Raw genomic sequence first — 18,410 nt, forward strand, 5'->3', positions numbered from 1 at the left:
AAAGGAAAAGATGCGCGTCCGGTGAATTCTGGGCCTCCTTGCTTGCCATAAAACGCGATTTCCGTTAGCCATTATCAAAACACTTTTGGTTATTCATTTTTTATGTATTTTTGGTATTACAGACAATATTTGGGCATTAGATAAAGGGACAGAAATGGACACTTCTCTGGACATTGTGAAGAGAGATAACATTCTTCAATCTGAGTAGGATGTTGTTGAGGTCAAGTATGAAGATAAAAGCTCCCCTGTTCTTATTTTCAAGTTTAATGGGGAGATTAATAATGAATGCATGAATATTTAAATATTTATTTATTGAACTATTTATTTGAAGTAATAAACCCTTCCTACACAGAAAACAAGGAAAAACTACTAAACTTTCTAAATCAGATGGAGTCAGAGAGAACTAAAGAGGAGAGCAAGCTGGCTGAAAGAGAGCAATAAAAAAACAAAAATGTTAGTCCAGAAAACAGCCCATCTTAAAGTCCAGATCACGTCCAGAAGAGATTTAAAAAGGTCAAATCTAACGTTTTGACAACGTGTGTGTTTTTGCTGTTCTGTGACTTCAGTTTTGTCTGTTAACTCAGGTTGAAAAGGCACAAAATGACATGCTGCTGCTTAAAAGATTAGAGGAAAATGACACATTACACGATCTTAGAGAAGAAATAATGGCCTTTAGAGCAGAGAATCGGCAGCTTAAAGGCCCAGAAAAAAAAGTTTTACATTTTTTTTAAACTATTTTAAGGACAAAATTATTAGCCCCTTTAAGCTAAATATATATTTTCAATAATCTACAGAACAAACCATCATTATACAATAACTTGCCTAATTACCCCAACCTGCCTAGTTAAACTAATAAACCTAATTAAGCCTTTAAATGTCACTTTAAGCTGTATAGAAGTGGCTTGAAAAATATCTAGTCAAACATCATTTACTGTCATCATGGCAAAGATAAATTAAATCAGTTGTTAGAAATGAGTTTTTAAAACTATTATGATTAGAAATGTGTGGAAAAAATCTTTACTTCGTTAAAGAGATTGGGGGGAAAAATAAACGGGGGATCTAATAATTCTGACTATAACTGTATATTTTGACATAAATATACTTTCATCAGATGAATCCAATAGCTATATTTGGAAATATTTCATGATCAAGTCTGTTTCTATCAAGTGTTTTTGCATAACTCATAATAAATTACAAGCATATACAAATACAGCCGAGCAAAGATAAATGTTCAATCAACAGTGCTTTATGGAGCGTCTAGCAAAATTTAGGTATAGAAATTGAACAATCAAACATATAATAACATTGTCATTGATGTAAAAAGTATTTTAAATTAATAATATCTGTATTTTTTAATCTTTAATAAATTTAGAGCACATTTAAATCGTGCAGTGTGACTATTGCGGATACACACATTGCCATATCAATTCTCAAACGATATATTGTTCAGACCCATTGACCACAAAACCAATTGCAATTTATAAGTCTTGCATTCATTTATCAAACTGAATAAATAAGCTCTCCATTGATGTATGGTTTGTTGGGATAGGACAATATTTGGCATATAAACAACTATATGAACATCTGGAATATGAGAATTTAAAAGTATACATGAAATATTAAGAAAATTGTCTTTGAAATGCTCCATATCATAATTCTTAGCAATGCATCTTACTATTAAAAATACATTTTGTCATTTATAAGGTAGCAAATTGAATAAATATATTCATAAAACATGATCTTTACTTAAAACACTAATAATTTTTTACATAAAAACAAAAATCAGTTATTGTCCTGTACAATGTATTTATTTTTTATTTTTTTCTTAACTGTACCAGTGGTTTTGTGGTAGAAGGTGAAACTGATATTTCTCTTTCAGACACCATTCTAAAGAGTTTTCCAACAACTTCTCGAAAGTTTCTTCGTGCTGCTTTACGAGAAAAAAAATGAATGATGAACATAAACTCAACAGGTTGGACATTCAAGTTTTATTTCTTTTGTATTTTAAATGTGATTATTTGCATATTTAGTTTTACATATTAGCTAATCTGCAAGATGATTATTTTTATTTGTTCTTATATAATTACAGTATATTTAATTTAAATTTTTTTACATATGTTCTGTATATCTATATTTCTCAGGCAACATAAGGACACTGATATGTTGTAAAACTCAGGGAAGAGGTGAGAAAAACAATTAACATGCTTACACTTATACCAAATTTATACTTTTGTATTATTATAAGTTTAATATTTTTTTCAGAGTCTGGAGTATTTGGTTTCTGCAGAATGTTCTGTCCATGTTCTGTTCAGTGTATCATTTTCTTCTCACTTGTCTCAGTTTTGTGTCACTTTAAGCTGTTTTGATTAATAAATGATTAATAATAAACATTATACGTCTGATTAATTTATTAATTTACTGATTGGTTGGAATTAAAATTTGAGACCCATACATTTCTTTAAGAAGGTGTTTTCTGGCACTGGGCACCAGAACATCCCGACCAAGAAACTTCCCACTTTCTTCCCTCAGGCAATCCATCTCATAAACACTCGATGATAATAATTAACAAACATCACTACTTGCTATACACTTTTTACACACATATACACTTATTTAACAACATACTTTACATGTCAATTTGCACATAACAGCTGAGCATATAACTTTGTATATAGTAATATACCTGCACATACATTTGTCAATTTGTATATTTGCATTCACTGATAGCTTCTATTTTTAAAATATATTTATTATCTGTTTTTTACAGTGACGCATTGCTGCCACACACATACTTTTTATGTATGTAAATATGTAAATATGTGTGTGGCAGCAATGTGTCACCGTAGTTTTTTGTCCTTTTTTGAATTTTTACAAATTCCTCGTATGTGTAAACATACTTGGCAATAAAGCTAATTCTGGTTCTGATTCTACTACAATAGATCTCTTCAGCAGTCCAACAGGATTAGTAGTATACATACGTGTACTAGTTTGGTAGTTTATTAGGATTCCTATAAAAAAGAGTCCTATTAAAAACTGTACACTAATGCTTCAGATTTCCTGTAAATCCCTCCAGGAGTCCTGCATGTTCTTCCCATGTTTGTGTAGGTTTCCTTCAGGTGCTCTCCCCACAATCTAAGGACAACAGGTGATATGAATAGACCAAATTGGTTGTAGTGTTTGAGATTGTGTGTGAATAAAAGCGTGTATGGGTTTCCCCCTAGCACTGGGTTAAAGTCAGAGTTATTGTAGGTACATTCCACTGTGGGGACCCCTGATAAATCAGAGACATGGAAAGTTAATTTGTGTGATTTATAATAATAAAACCAGCATATTACAGTGATTTCCGAGTTGGCACTGAAGACTTACAAGTAATTTCTTAGTTTGTTTATTTAATTTATGGTTATATTATCTTCTTTTCTGTTCAGCAGAAGAAACTCAAACAGGTTTAAAAGAAGAGAAGGAGGAGTAAAAAAAAGTGTACGCGTATATTATGCATATTATGGCCCTCATCGCTTGCCGTAAAAAGTTTTTAGTGTAGTGAATCACGTGATTTCCGTCAGTTTCAACCACAACACTGGGCACAGCAATTTGAGATGTCAATGCATATCTAATTTTTCAATCAGCACATCGTCGGAAGAGCTTTCCTTTCTGTCCCTGACTGCACAGCGTATTTTGCTAAAGGGACATTTCCAAGCACCGCGTCTATCGGAGCCTCAAAATGCTGAATTTCTGTCCACAGTGTGGCTCAAAGTTACAGGCTGGGTTCAGATTCTGTCCCTCATGTGGGGAAAAGTTGCCAGAAAACCCAACAGATGAAGATGAACCTTCACCGCAACAAGAATCACATATAAACGCTGTGATTTCTTCTGTGAGCGCAATGGAGGGTAAATACAGACTACAGATCCAATATTTGATCATTACACAGCAAGTCAAAGATAACATAGGCTTAACGCTACGTTAAACACCTTAATATGGGCTACATGTTTACTGGTTTCATCCTTCAAATTCAGATTATAATAAAACGCGTTACTCGTCCATGCGCGGATTGTGGAGAGCATCTAGACTTTACATTCAGTTGAACACCTAACCAGACAGCCGTGTTAGAATTGAGTTGTAAAGGAGATATTGAATAACGAAGTGTGTCTTATTTGTTCTGTATTTTTTTGGTATTACTGTTTAATTACATCTTTATAAAGTATTTGTTTTGTGCAGTGGGCTGAAGGGTTTAAAAACCCAACCATTTAAAACTTTGCTCAGTACATTTTTTGTTGTTGCCTGCAACAATTCAGACTTGTTTTAAGTGGATGTTGGACTCTGGCAGGGTTGCCCTTTGTCACCAATTCTGTTCGTAATTAATATGGCCATGGTGCTCCATTGGAAGTAGGTGGTTTGCCATCTCCAAGTTGGAGGAAAGTCCTTACCCCAGGTGGAGGAGTTCAAGTATATTAGGGTTTTGTTTTGGAGTGAGGGAAGGATGGAACGTGAGATTAACAGGTGCATCGGTGCAGCACTAATGCGGTCGATGTACTGGTTTGTTGTTGTAAAGGTGAAGCTGAGCTGAAAGGCAAAGCTCTCAGTTTACTGGTGAATCTAGGTTCATACTCTCACCTATGGTCATGAGCTTTGGGTTATGACCAAAAGACAAGATCTCAGATACAAGCAGCCAAAATGAGTTTCCTTTGCAGCGTGGCAGGGCGCACCCTCATAGAGCTTTGGAGCTCTTGTCACCTGGGAAAAGCTCGAAGTAGAGCCACTGTTTCTCCACATCGAGAGAAGTCAGCTGAGGTGGCTCAGGCATCTGTTTCCTATGCCTCCTCGACGCCTACCTAGGGAGGTGTTCAAGGCATGTCTCACGAGGAGGAAGCCTTGGGGAAGACCCAGTACACAATGGAGGGACTATGTCTCTTGGCTTGCCTGGGAACGTCTCGGGATCCCCCCGGAGGAGCTAGAGGAAGTGTCTGGGAAGAGGGCAGTCTGAGGCTCCGGAAAAGCGGATGAAAATGAATAAAAATGATTTGAAATAAAGTAAAAGGTTATTTCTGTTTAGCAAGGGCACATTAAGTTGATCGAAGGTGTGAATAAAGAGCTCAATACTGTGATGAAATATTTATTTTCAGTTTCATGAGGTTCATTTTAACTTTTGTTGAAGAGTCCTGAAAAAGACTCATCACTGTTTCCAAAAAAAAAAAAAAAAGTCAGCATAAAAAACTCCGATTCCAAGCATTACAGTGATGCACACTTAATTGATGCAAATATTTGTTGATGTGACCTGACTGTGCTTCAGTCCTCAGTTCCTGCTTTTGTAATGAGTAATGGCAGCACATTAATTCACATTGTTTTGTAGTGGATTGTGCTGGGGACTCCTCTCCATCTGCACTGAGTCGCCCACCTTTACGTACAACTCGGCGAAAGACCTTGAGTAACACAAACACAGAATATACAGGTGAGTCTGAGGTTGTTATCTGTTCATATTGTAGAGAGAGACTGACTCTGAAGTTGTTCTGTGTCCCTATAGGAGAGACAGAAATAATATGTGTGTTTGTCAACTGCTTTATTTCAGAACAGAAGCCGGTTCCGTCTTCTCGAAAGAGAAAGTCATCTCAGCTGGTTAAAGAGGAGGAAGAAGTGGCAAAGAAAACCCAATCAATTTTAAGCCAAACTCCAGGTAGAGATGCTTTACTAAAACACTAGTCAATTACTTATAAAATACCATTTTATTAGAGCCAACATTACTTTTTAAAATGATCACATTCACTTAAAGAAGTTGCTAAATGCTAATCAACTCTGTTATTATATTGAATTATTATTATTATTATTATTTCAGATAAGACATCTTTTACACCTCCTCGAAAAGGAAAGGCGTCCCCTCAGATTAAAGAACAAGATGAGATAAAGCAAACTAATTTGTCTACACTTCAAACTCCAGGTGATATACAGTGGATGGAGACAAGAGTTGATATTTTAAGCATATATTTTTAAGTTGATATTTTAGATAGCTTTGATGATTAAAGCAGATTTTTCATCTTGGGTCATAAATCAAATAGCATATACGAGCACATTATAACAAATGTGCTCATTTAAACACAATATTACAAGTTGTATTCATTCATTATTTCAGATAAGATGTCTTCAATGTCACTTCAAAAGTATAAGGCTTCTCCCCTGATTAAAGACGAGGAGGCAAAGAAAACATCTCCAGCTATTCAAAGCCCATGTAAGAGACTGCACAGAGGATTAACTGCTCCATATATCTATTTATATATCTCTCTATATATACATTTATAATGAGGATGCTATCTCACTACTACTAATCTCACTATGCGTTATTTTTTTTTTACAATTTCCTCAAATAAAATTAATAAGTGTACTTTTTTATTTCTCAAATACTGCTCATATCTTTGTAAAAAACACATATATATATATATATATATATATATATATATATATATATATATATATATATATATATATATATATGTGTGTGTGTGTGTGTGTGTGTGTGTGTGTGTGTGTGTGTGTGTGTGTGTGTGTGTGTGTGTATGTATATACATATACACACACACACACACACACACACACACACAGTTGAAGTCAGAATTATTACCCCCCTTTGATTTTATTTATTTATTTATTTATGTATTTATTTTTTGTTTCTTTTTAAAATATTTCCTAAATAATGTTTAACAGAGCAATGAAATTTTCACAGTATGTCTGATAATATTTTTTCTTCTGGAGAAAGTCTTATTTGTTTTATTTCAGCTAGAATAAAAAGCAGTGTTAAATTTTTAATAACTTATTAGCCCCACTTATTAGTCAAAATTATTTCCACGTTTAAGCTATATACTTTTAACTATATTTAGCTATATATTTTTTATAACTTGCCTTATTACATTATCCTGCCTAGTACACCTAATTAACCAAGTTAAGCATTTAAATGTCACTTTAAGCTGTAGAGAAGTGTCCTGAAAAAATATCTAGTCAAATATTATTTACTGTCATCATGACAAAGATCAAATATATCAGTTATTAGAAATTAGTTATTTAAACTATTGTGTTTAGAAATTTGTTGAAAAAATCTCTCTGTTAAACAGAAATTGGGGAAAAAATAAACAGGGGACTAATATTTCTGACTTCAACTGTATGTATATATATATATATATATATATATATATATATATATATATATATATATATATATATATATATATATATATATATATATATATATATATTTATATAGTTTTATATATATATATATATATATATATATATATATATATATATATATATATATATATATTTATATATATATATATATATATATATATTTATATAGTTTAAAAGTGATTTGTATCGAATTTTTTGTGGTGCTTTGTATTAAATGGCAGAATGTTGTTGTTTTTAAGCTAAATGCAAAAGTAAGAAGCGGGTGAGCAGTGTTGACCCTGTTCTGGAGGGGACGGTGGTTTGTGACCAGTCAGGCAAAAAATGGAAGCTGATCGAACTTCTGTGGAAAACTGAATTAGATGTGACATATGGAGGTAAGATATTTGACTATCAAATCATGCTTTCTCCATTATTAAGATGAATGCTGTCATCTACACATCCCAAATCTCATTTTCTTATTTTGTATTAGTTCCTTGATATAGCAATACAATACATGTTGCTATTAAATCATGTTTGTTTTACTTTATCCAGTGTGCCAAGCAAATCAGCACGCAGAATCTGATGAATGCAAGTACATGTTGAGACTGGTGAGTGTTCACAATATAGTCTATCAGTGTGCACTTGTGTCTGTGAGTAAAGGGCCTCATGGCTTTGGGATCTTTTCTATAGGGTGCTAAAGAAGGACATTTGTTTAATGAGCAGAACTTCCATCTAAGAGCAGCCAAACCTGATGCAGGTCAGCCATTAGAACTTAATAAAAATCTATGATAGACCAGTTTAGTGCATCTGTGCTTGTGATCACAGTTTTTTTTTCTGTATCAATAGTGGAGAAATGGGGGAAATTGCACAAATTGGACTTCCTTGGGATTCCATCCTGTGTAGGCTTTGGTCTTCATGAAACGTATAGGTATGTGGATTTGTATTTTTCTGATCAGAAACCTGCACAACTGTTCAAACAGTTAATTGCGGTCAGTATTTGTTTAAAAGAAATTAACCTTATTTCACTCCCCAGATGCATTAATTTGATAAAAATATGACAGTTCAGATATTTTTAACAACAAGACAAAGAGCTTTGTTTTGTAAAAATTCTGTTATTTGAAGAAAAGTTTTCTTTCAAAAGCATTTTATAAGGTTTTACTGACCCCAAATGTTTATAATCACAGATTTCACTACATAAAAAGTAAATCAGGGTTCCCTCACTTCTTTAAAGTACTTGAATTTCAGACAAATGGATTCAAGGCCTGAAGAGTACTTAAATTACACAGAGGCCCTTGAAACTGCTTAAATTGAAGTTGTTTATGGTTTTATTTTAACAGTTGTACTCCATGGTTTAAAACAGATATTAAAAAAAATCTTTAATTTGACTTTTGTTAAAAAACACGGACAAATAATGGACAGTTTATGAACCATTTTAATAAAGTTCTTTGGACAACATGTTTTTTTTTAAATGGTAAATTTGTAAAAATTACTCTGACATTTTTAATCTAAAAACTAAGTGTAAGTAAAATGTTGAGCATGGCAAGGACTTTCATGCTGCTACATATGCTGGGGTATGAATTACAAAATAGCTTGATTCAAAATGAATGGTCCTTAAAAAAGTCTGAATTTGCTTTACATGAAAGCAGGAGAAGCCTGGAAAATGCTTCAAATAAAAATAATGCCTAACATTAAATTTTGACACATAGATAATAAAGTAAACTGACAGTGTAAAATGTTAATAAGCCAATATATATATATATATATATATATATATATATATATATATATATATATATATATATATATATATATATATATATATATATATATATATATATATATATTCACAGACAACAACACCTTGTTTACTTTTTTATGGTGGTCTTAGCACAGACTGACACTTTATTAGTTTTTGTGTATATCTTGCACATATAAAGAAAAGTGAATTTGTTTTCCCCACTGTAGAGTTTGTTTGTAACTCTACATACAACTGTCTGCAGGTTTTTAGTTTTTCCTTGCATGGGACAACCTCTACAAACCGAGTTAGATGAAGGAACCGGTTCTCTATCCGAGAAAAATGTTCTCCAGCTTGCACTGAGACTAGTAAGTATCCCAATTAATGGCTTTACCCTCACACTTGTTTCTATGTCCATAGACATTCTCTCTTTAAAAAAAAAAAAATACTAGAATCATACTAGAATTGCGGGTACATTTTGTATGCCATTACCGTTTAAAAGAAAATGAATGGAAAATAATTTAAATGTGCCACCAATTGCTGATAAGTCATAGAATTAATTTCTGCATGTTTTGTAGCTGGATTCACTTGAATTTATCCATGAGAAGGAATATGCCCATGCTGACATCCATGCAGGAAATATTTACATCAAGTCCAGCAGTCACACAGAGGTCAGTGATGTTTTATGTCATTAATTGGGGTAAGGCTGGGTTTATATTTGCACGTTCAGACTTTCAAATTCAATGAAATAATTAAGCAGAACTTTAAAAGGCTAATGGAGATTATCAGAACATACTCTTATGAGCACAACATACGTTATATTTGAAACTGTAACTCTGCATTATAAAACAGGCTTAGGTCTATAAAAGTTTGTGACATCATCGGTTATGTGAGAAACCATCTCCAAATTAGCTATTTCAATCAGAAAAAAATTATTTGTACATATTCTTTAAAACTATAATTAAATTTCAAATACATTGTGTTCAATAATAACATCCCATATGAATGCGTAATGTGAGTCCTATGTGCTTTTACAGCTGTATTTGTCTAAAATGCAACGGTTGGTCCCTATATTGTTTATCAATATTTGGTTTGAAATCACATGCAAGTATGACTTTAAAAAAGCATCAGCACTATTTAATTGACTGTGAACAATGTTGTACTTTAATAGTCATTGGCTGCTAATGTGATTTCTCTATTCAGAATTTGCAAACAATGTTTATTTGAAATGATATTAGGAAGGTGAAAGACCAAATGTGCGAATATACAGTCAAGCCTGAAATTATTCATACCCCTGGCAAATTCTGACTCAGTCACTTTTATTTAACCGGCAAAACATTCTTGTGGAGTGCCCTATTTTTAATGTTATCAGACAACCATTCTTATCTGGAGAGACTTTAAAGAAAATATTTTAAAGAGCCCATATTATACATGAAATAGGGTCATATCCTGGTTGTAAGGGTCTCCAACAACAGTCTAATATGCATGCAAGGTCAAAAAACACTTTCATGGTCTTATAATCTGCATTTATTTTTACCTAATTATCCCAGCGACTCCTGTATGAATCGTCCAGTGATTCAATCTGCGCTGATTGGACCGATGACAGTCTGTCGCGATTGGTCGACTGCCTTCAGTCAGAGAGGGAAATGGCCAATAGCTAATCAGCAATTTAAAAAGTAATCACAGTTCATACACGCTCGATAGTGCAGACGTGGATTTTAGCTGCCACACTATGGCGAGTGGATAGTGCCACGGATAACCGAACGAAGGAGACAGTCGTGTACTGGCCATACCACACACACACAAAAACACACACACACCTCCGGATGACAACGCTCCCGCTTCCGCCCGCACCCGCCAGGTTTTAGCCTGAGAACCCGCTCCGTTTTCTGCCCGCCGCGCCCGGTCCCGCTAGAGCGGAGAACACAACCAAAAATCACCCAGTATACAGTCCAGACAGCCAAGCTGTCGTTCGTTCGTTCGCTCGCTCTCTCTCTCTCTCTCTCTCTCTCTCTCTCTCTCTCTCTCTCTCTCTCTCTCTCTCTCTCTCTCTCTCTCTCTCTCTCTCTCTCTCTCTCTCTCTCTCTCTCTCTCATACGCGCGCGTGCGCGCACTAACACACACACAAGCACCACGCAGACTCTCTCTTTCTAATTCGCATAGCAATATCCGTGATATTGCTAGACAGCCCGCTCCCGTCCCAAATTAAACCCGTTACCGACCGCTCCCACGATTTATTCGGAAATTTATTCCCGCGGCTGTCCCCGCGCCAGATTTCTGCGGCGCGGGAATAAATTTCCGAATAAATCGCGGGAGCAGAACTCTAGCACGGAGCTCCATAAACAAACAGCACGCGTCGCGTTTTTAACGTGACTTTGCACGCGATAAGATAAAATATCCAGTTAACCTGATACAGTACACGCGGTTACAAGTAACAAATCACAACTAAATACATTTGCAAGCAAGAGTAAACGAGGCAACAACTTTAACCGCACGTACTTACACTTGAGAAATGGAAGAAACCCATCCTGACGTCCATCAGTTACTCTTTACTGATCCTTCCTTTAACAAACTCAGATGAAGTATTCTTTGTAGCATGTAGCTTCCAGAAGTTTCCAACTGCTTGGTTATAATGCTGAGGTTTCATCTTTGGGTAGAGACTCAATATATCCATCTGCAGTGTGACTTCAATCGACCGGCATGTTTGTGTGCGTGTGTTTGTGGGTGTGCGTGTGTTTGTGGGTGTGTGTGTGTGTCTGGGTTTCTGCGTCAGAGGGCGGGGCCTCAGGTTTGAAATCTCCCGGGTTTGCGCGTGCACGTGAATAACTTGGTTTCGTTCGTACGTCATGGCGAAACACCTAATGAGTCGGTATCAAGGCGACTCGTTTGAAGCACTATGAGTCGACTCTTTTATAGATGAATCAACCGTTTTAAACACTGTATTCTTACAGATTTAAGCCTTAGCTGGATACTTCGCTTCACTTAGAGCTGTGTTACACACTACATGGAGGGGAATTTTCAAAAACCCATAATATGGGCTCTTTAAAACATCAATCTTTCTTCAGTTATTTTAGATTTTTATCTTATATTTTATTATTATTATTATTATTATTATTATTATTATTATTATTATTATTATATTTTATCTTGTGTATTATTTATTGCTGTTGATGACCTTTATTTGTTAGAATATTTTTATAATTATAAAAAAGTGATATTTATAAAATGTAGTTTTGTAGATTTTTAAATAAATAAATAAATGTCTCTCTCTTTCTAATAAACCAGCAAGTTTCTTTTGACAGAAGCTTCTCCCAAAAAAAATAGTAAGATTATGTACAATAGGGATAATTTTTGAAAATATATTTCTCAACTTTTATTTACATTTGAACAAAAATGTTTTGTTTCAAGTGCAAATTTGCCAGGGGTATGAATAATTTTGCACTTGACTGTATAAACCCAACTTTACCCCTGTAGTGGCATATAAGATAATTAAAATAAATTTCCACCACAGCCCCACGTATACATTATTCAGAGTATTGAGATGTTTGTTTGTGTTTGCAGGTGTTCTTGTCTGGCTTTGGTCATGCCTTCAGGTTTTGTCCTGGTGGGAAGCATGTGGAGTATCGACAGGGAAGCCGCACTGCTCATCAGGGTAACATCAGCTTCATCAGTCTGGATTCTCACAAGGGGGCTGGTGAGTGCCTGTTATCCATCACATCATTTGCTTTATCTATATAATAAAAATGGACGTGTGATATACAGTAAGTGTATGTGTGTGTTCTGGCAGGTCCCTCTCGACGTAGTGACCTGCAGTCTCTGGGTTACTGTATGCTGTGCTGGATGACAGGATCATTACCCTGGAGTCACCTCTCGCACAATAGCTCTTCTGTTGCTGCAGAGAAGGAGAGGTCAGCAAAAAATACTCAAACATCTTGATTAGGGTTGTAGTCAAGAGCGGCTGTTAGCAGAAATGGCTTGGACTGGTCTTTGACTTTGTAACTTGTAAAAATCACGCAATGGAAACTAATAAACAAGACAAAACAGAACTATATTAGGTTATGCGTGTCCAAAAATAAGTTAAATTAGTCCAAAAATATAAGCTTATTTCATCCAACCTCTTTTATAATGATAAACTAACTTCATTATTATATAGTCTTAAATCCTAGTCATTTTTGGTCATATTTGGCTAAAGTCTGATTACATTCTTACTGCTACTGTACTTGGTCAGACTAGTTGTTAATACAGATATTTGTAAAACTGGCTTTTGAACTGTTACGTGGAAACTTTATTTATATCTATCTATCGACAATACAGGCAAAAAGTTTGGACACACCTTCTCATTTAAAGAGTTTTCTTTATTTTCATGATTATGAAAATTGTAGATTCACACTGAAGGCATCAAAACTATAAATTAACACTTGTAAAATTATTTACATAACAAAAAAGCGTGAAACAACTGAAAATACGGCATATTCTAGGTTCTTCAAAGTAGCCACCTTTTGCTTTGATTACTGCTTTGCACACTTTTGGCATTCTCTTGATGAGGTTCATCTGTCTGTCGGTGTGTCTGTCTGTCTATCTACAGTATGCATAGGTATTTATTTATTTTAAGACCAAAAGTAGACATGTTTATTTACTGTTAAATAAATGACATTTATGTTCTAAGTTTTTTTTTTTAAATGTTTAGAGTGATATCTCAAAATAATTATTGTTTATTTCAAAATATTTTGTGGAAACACAACTGAACAAATGGCATGAACAAAATCTCACCTATAAGAGCATTGCCTTTTAAATAAAAGTTATTATAAATAACATTAAAACATTGATATAATAAATCATTATTATTATTATTATCTGTACTTTTTTTAAAATAAAAAATGTATTAGTTTAGTTTAGTTTAAAGCTTTATTATTCTCCTTGAGGCAATTCATTCTGACATGGTGATGCTTCACATATAACAAAAATGACTCGCATAACACAATAAACACCAACACTCAAGTACACAAACAAAAACTGAAGAAAAAATTGTTATTAACATAAAAAATAAATAATAAAATTTTTTAAATGATAATAAAACAATAATATTCCATCGATTAACTACATTTATTACGTAACCGAATTGCTTCAGGCACAAAAGTAAATTTCTAATGATTTGTGGAACATCTTATTGTCACCCAAGGGTCATCCACTCAAAATATTTGTTTAAGGGTTGTGTGCTATCTCCTAATATTTTATATGCCACCCATATCACCTGCTGTTCATAATCGGATGCAATAAATTAGTCCAGAAATATAAGCTTATTTCATCCAACCTCTTTTATAATGATAAACTAACTTCATTATTATATAGTCTTAAATCCTAGTCATTTTTTGGTCATATTTGTCTAAAGTCTGATTACATTCTTACTGCTACTGTACTTGGTCAGACTAGTTGTTAATACAGATATTTGTAAAACTGGCTTTTGAACTGTTACGTGGGAACTTTATTTATATCTATCTATCTACAATACAGGCAAAAAGATTGGACACACCTTCTCATTTAAAGAGTTTTCTTTATTTTCATGATTATGAAAATTGTAGATTCACACTGAAGGCATCAAAACTATAAATTAACACTTGTAAAATTATTTACATAACAAAAAAGCGTGAAACAACTGAAAATACGGCATATTCTAGGTTCTTCAAAGTAGCCACCTTTTGCTTTGATTACTGCTTTGCACACTTTTGGCATTCTCTTGATGAGCTTCATCTGTCTGTCGGTGTGTCTGTCTGTCTATCTACAGTATGTATAGGTATTTATTTATTTTAAGACCAAAAGTAGACATGTTTATTTACTGTTAAATAAATGACATTTATGTTCTAAGTTTTTTTTTTTTTAAATGTTTAGAGTGATATCTTAAAATAATTATTGTTAATTTCAAAATATTTTGTGGAAGCACAACTGAACTAATGGCATGAACAAAATCTCACCTATAAGAGCATTGCCTTTTAAATAAAAGTTATTATAAATAACATTAAAACATTGATATTATAAAGCATTATTATTATCTGTACTTTTTTAAAATAAAAAATGTATTAGTTTAGTTTAAAGCTTTATTATTCTCCTTGGGGCAATTCATTCTGACATGGTGATGCTTCACATATAACAAAAATGACTCGCATAACACAATAAACACCAACACTTAACATCAAGTACACAAACAAAAACTGAAGAAGGAAAAATTGTTATTAACATAAAAAATAAGTAATAAAAATGATTAAATGATAATAAAACAATAATATTTCATCGATTAACTACATTTATTACGTAACCGAATTGCTTCAGGCACAAAAGTAAATTTCTAATGATTTGTTGAACATCTTATTGTCACCCAAGGGTCATCCACTCAAAATATTTGTTTAAGGGTTGTGTGCTATCTCCTAATATTTTATGTGTCACCCATATCACCTGCTGTTCATAATCGGATGCAATACTTCGCAGGGGAACCCCTAAAATTTTGGAGCACAAATGAACAATTCATTGAAGATGATTCTTGTTTTTTTTTTTAGACGGTGAGAAAAATCAGCCAATAAAGCAAAAGGCCAAAATACTTCTAACAAACTAATTATAAAAGGTCTTAAGAATAACTCTCTCAACATTAAATGAGTTGAGTTCCTCAATAAAAAAGTAAAAAAATTAAAAAGTCTCTGATGAGCCTTATTCACAATTTTATGTGCATTTTGATCAAACATGTATATAAAAGTTGTTGCCTTTATAATTGTGAGATTGAAATTAAAAATTATTTATTGTTTAATTGAAACTAGCTGCTACTCTGAAAATTGGACAGCTGATTTTGTTGAGTTTTGTTTGAATCATTTTAATTTATTGAAAGAAATTTAAAATTTCTGTACGTCTGATGAGTGTACAGTTCAGTTTTGCCACTTTAATGCACCACATACCTTTACCATAAAGAATGGCTAATGATTGTATTATTTTCATTAATATAAAACTAGTTACATTCCTTAATGTTTAACATGTCGTCTGCCTGTCTACAGGTACATGTCTGACGTCCCTGGACTTTTGACTTACTGCTACAAACAGAAGAAAGCTTCAAGTGAGCTTGCACATTTCTATGCTCATATTAGACGTATTATTTTAGTGAAGGCGTGTGTATATAATGTGTTTTTGTGCAATTTAGGTGCATTGCAGGAATACCTGTGCAACGTCATGGCCCTGCAGTACACCGAAAAACCAGATTACACACTTCTGAAAGGAGGACTTCAGCAGAGCTTACAGAAGATGGGTGGCAGTCTGAAATAATCACTCAACCGGCAGGTAACTCATATATTCATATATACAGTCTGCGCAATATTGTGCCTTCATAGGTTTTTTTTCTGGCGAAGATCTTTCTTTTTAATTGTGCTTACAAAACGAGTAACACTTTCAACAGCTTTGAGGTCAGGAGGAGGACTTTAAAAGTGCAACTGCTATTAAATCAGCTCTGTTTTGAAAATAGATGATAGCAACGGCTCTTGAAACTATCCGCTTTGCCACAGTATTTTTATTTATTTACTGTAAAGTCTCTAGTTAAAATGACACTTTTAAAGAATGTTTACATTCAACATCAAAGACACCTTTTTCCTAACAAACACTCTGCGATTTAGATGGTAGGAGGCACTTTTAGTTCACAGAAGCTACATTTAAAAAGACTTAAATAAATCATTTCTAATCTGAACGTTGCACTACAAAATTCATTATCAGTTGTACAATTTCTTTCATGCTGTGCTTTCAGAGGTCAGGCAAAAATGTGAACACTTGGTATTTTAATGTGACTTTTCAGTCATTTGCATTATTTTTTTCCTTTTTAGTCTAATTTTATCTTTGTGTTTCGATGTAACACTGAAATAAATTGCAGCCTGCTTCTCTGATTTAATTAAGGATATAGATTTTATTTTATTTTTTTATTCTCGTGTCTGTTTTCAGTTTTTTTTTTGTTTTTTTTTGCCACAGATGCTTAATGTCACCTGTTCTTTCATTTCTAACCCCTATTATCAGTGTTTACTTCAATATCTCTAAAAGAGACGAATGAAAGATTTTGTCAAAATGACTCACTCAAATGAAATCACTATTATGTTTGATGTATATATATATAATGTAATTTTTGCTCTTTTAAATCTCCTTTAATGTTGGATGGTTGATGGTTGAGTCATATAAATTTATATCATTAAGTCACCCAGTGTTGAGGGTAACGCATTACAAGCGAGTTACATAATAATATTACTTTTGTTAGTACTAAGTAAGGAATTGCTTTTAAAAATGAAGTAATATTTATTGAGTTATTTTTTCAAAATGTAATGAGAGTTACTTTTAGTTTAAGTAATTAGCTTATAAAAAATAAACAGCTGAACTATAATGAATGTAGTCACATTGAATACCGTACTCAATCAGAAAATGTAGAAACAGACAGGAATCAAGATGGCAGAGCTTTACATTTCTGCAGTGGAAGTATTTTCTTTATTTTGAACAGATCAAAGAATGGAGAAAGAGGATCGTCTCAGTGGACAGGGATTTTACTTCACTATTAAGACAACGTACAAAAAATGGGAAGCGCATTGCTTTCACACTTTTTATTAATCTGTATATATGGCATAAACTGTAGCTTAAGGGTCAGGAAGTTCTCAGAAGATAAGATTATCCTACATTATTATTATTTTTTTGTGTTTTTTCAATGAAAATAAATCCTGCAAGTTATGACATGTAACCCATTACTTACCATAAAAAGTAACTAAGTAGTTCCTCTAGTTACTTTTTGGGGGAGTAACTCAATGTTGTAGAGCATCTTCAAAAGTAACTTTCCCCCATCACCTAGTTTTACCTAACTACTGAATTCTGCTTTATAGCTTTAACTACAGTTTGGTGTCTCGTCTTGCATGATCAGTGCATGGGGTGTGGGTAAAAGCTGATTTGGCTTAAATCTCAAGTCTGATGTTTTTTTTTTCTGTTGTTCACAGGTGAAACCATAGGAGAGATAACTGGTGTGGGAATTGGATTTGATCGTTTTATGGAATGTTTAAAAGGGCTTTTATGTTTTTAAAAGTGCTTTTATTGTGGTTTTTATAGTTGCAGTGTAAACTTTGCATGCTTGTTTGCTCTTCTAGATTTGAATCACTGTTATTTGTTATGGTTTCATGTTTTTTTTTTCTTTTGAAATAATGATGGTATGTTTAGTTATAAGGGTGAATTCAGAGCTATTTTTTATACAAAAAATTATTTCTCGGATTTGACACAACAAAACACATTTCTTGGTTTTGACAAGTTTGTTGTTATAGGTTTATATTTTAGGAAAGACCATATTCATGTTAAAAAGGGGGTTTATTTTCATATTTTCTCCCATGTTTTTAATCAACTGTTTTGTGCAGCAACCATTACTAAAATAAACATCTGCATTCAAAACTTATCTCGTGTTTATTCATTGTGCACAGCTGCCGCAAGGGGGCATTGTCGACTCAAATGTAAAGGTTTATAACGGAACTCAAAACGTCCGGTCTGT

At 33.4% G+C, this 18,410-nt stretch overlaps 1 protein-coding gene and 1 long non-coding RNA gene across 2 annotated transcripts; both read left to right on the top strand.

The window, feature by feature from the left end:
• The first annotated feature begins 9 nt into the window (after positions 1-9).
• LOC141375376 (uncharacterized) lies at positions 10-2,390 on the top strand. The gene is made up of 4 exons (XR_015495786.1): positions 10-220; positions 1,880-1,972; positions 2,142-2,183; positions 2,263-2,390. It is a non-coding gene; the product is annotated as an uncharacterized LOC141375376 (long non-coding RNA).
• A 1,159-nt stretch (positions 2,391-3,549) lies between these two features.
• vrk3 (VRK serine/threonine kinase 3) lies at positions 3,550-18,317 on the top strand. The gene is made up of 16 exons (NM_001013568.3): positions 3,550-3,884; positions 5,345-5,443; positions 5,561-5,665; positions 5,825-5,926; positions 6,119-6,214; positions 7,407-7,541; positions 7,699-7,754; positions 7,837-7,903; positions 7,993-8,074; positions 9,147-9,249; positions 9,460-9,552; positions 12,443-12,575; positions 12,669-12,789; positions 15,916-15,974; positions 16,059-16,195; positions 17,872-18,317. Exons 1-15 carry the CDS (start codon positions 3,719-3,721, stop codon positions 16,178-16,180), a joined length of 1,539 nt encoding a protein of 512 aa, NP_001013586.2. The 5' UTR covers positions 3,550-3,718; the 3' UTR covers positions 16,181-16,195; positions 17,872-18,317.
• The last annotated feature ends 93 nt before the right edge of the window (positions 18,318-18,410 follow it).

The sequence above is a fragment of the Danio rerio genome, chromosome 7 (assembly GCF_052040795.2).
Source record: "Danio rerio strain M-AB ecotype USA chromosome 7, GRCz13ab, whole genome shotgun sequence".
NCBI classification, from domain to species: Eukaryota; Metazoa; Chordata; class Actinopteri; order Cypriniformes; family Danionidae; genus Danio; species Danio rerio.

Bases quoted from the DNA above. Each gene is read 5' to 3' on its own strand.
- vrk3 (NM_001013568.3), top strand. From the start codon at position 3,719: ATGCTGAATTTCTGTCCACAGTGTGGCTCAAAGTTACAGGCTGGGTTC. The intron at 6,215-7,406 runs GTAAGAGACTGC...GTTGTTTTTAAG, and splicing joins TCCAGCTATTCAAAGCCCAT to CTAAATGCAAAAGTAAGAAG. The intron at 8,075-9,146 runs GTATGTGGATTT...AACTGTCTGCAG, and splicing joins GGTCTTCATGAAACGTATAG to GTTTTTAGTTTTTCCTTGCA.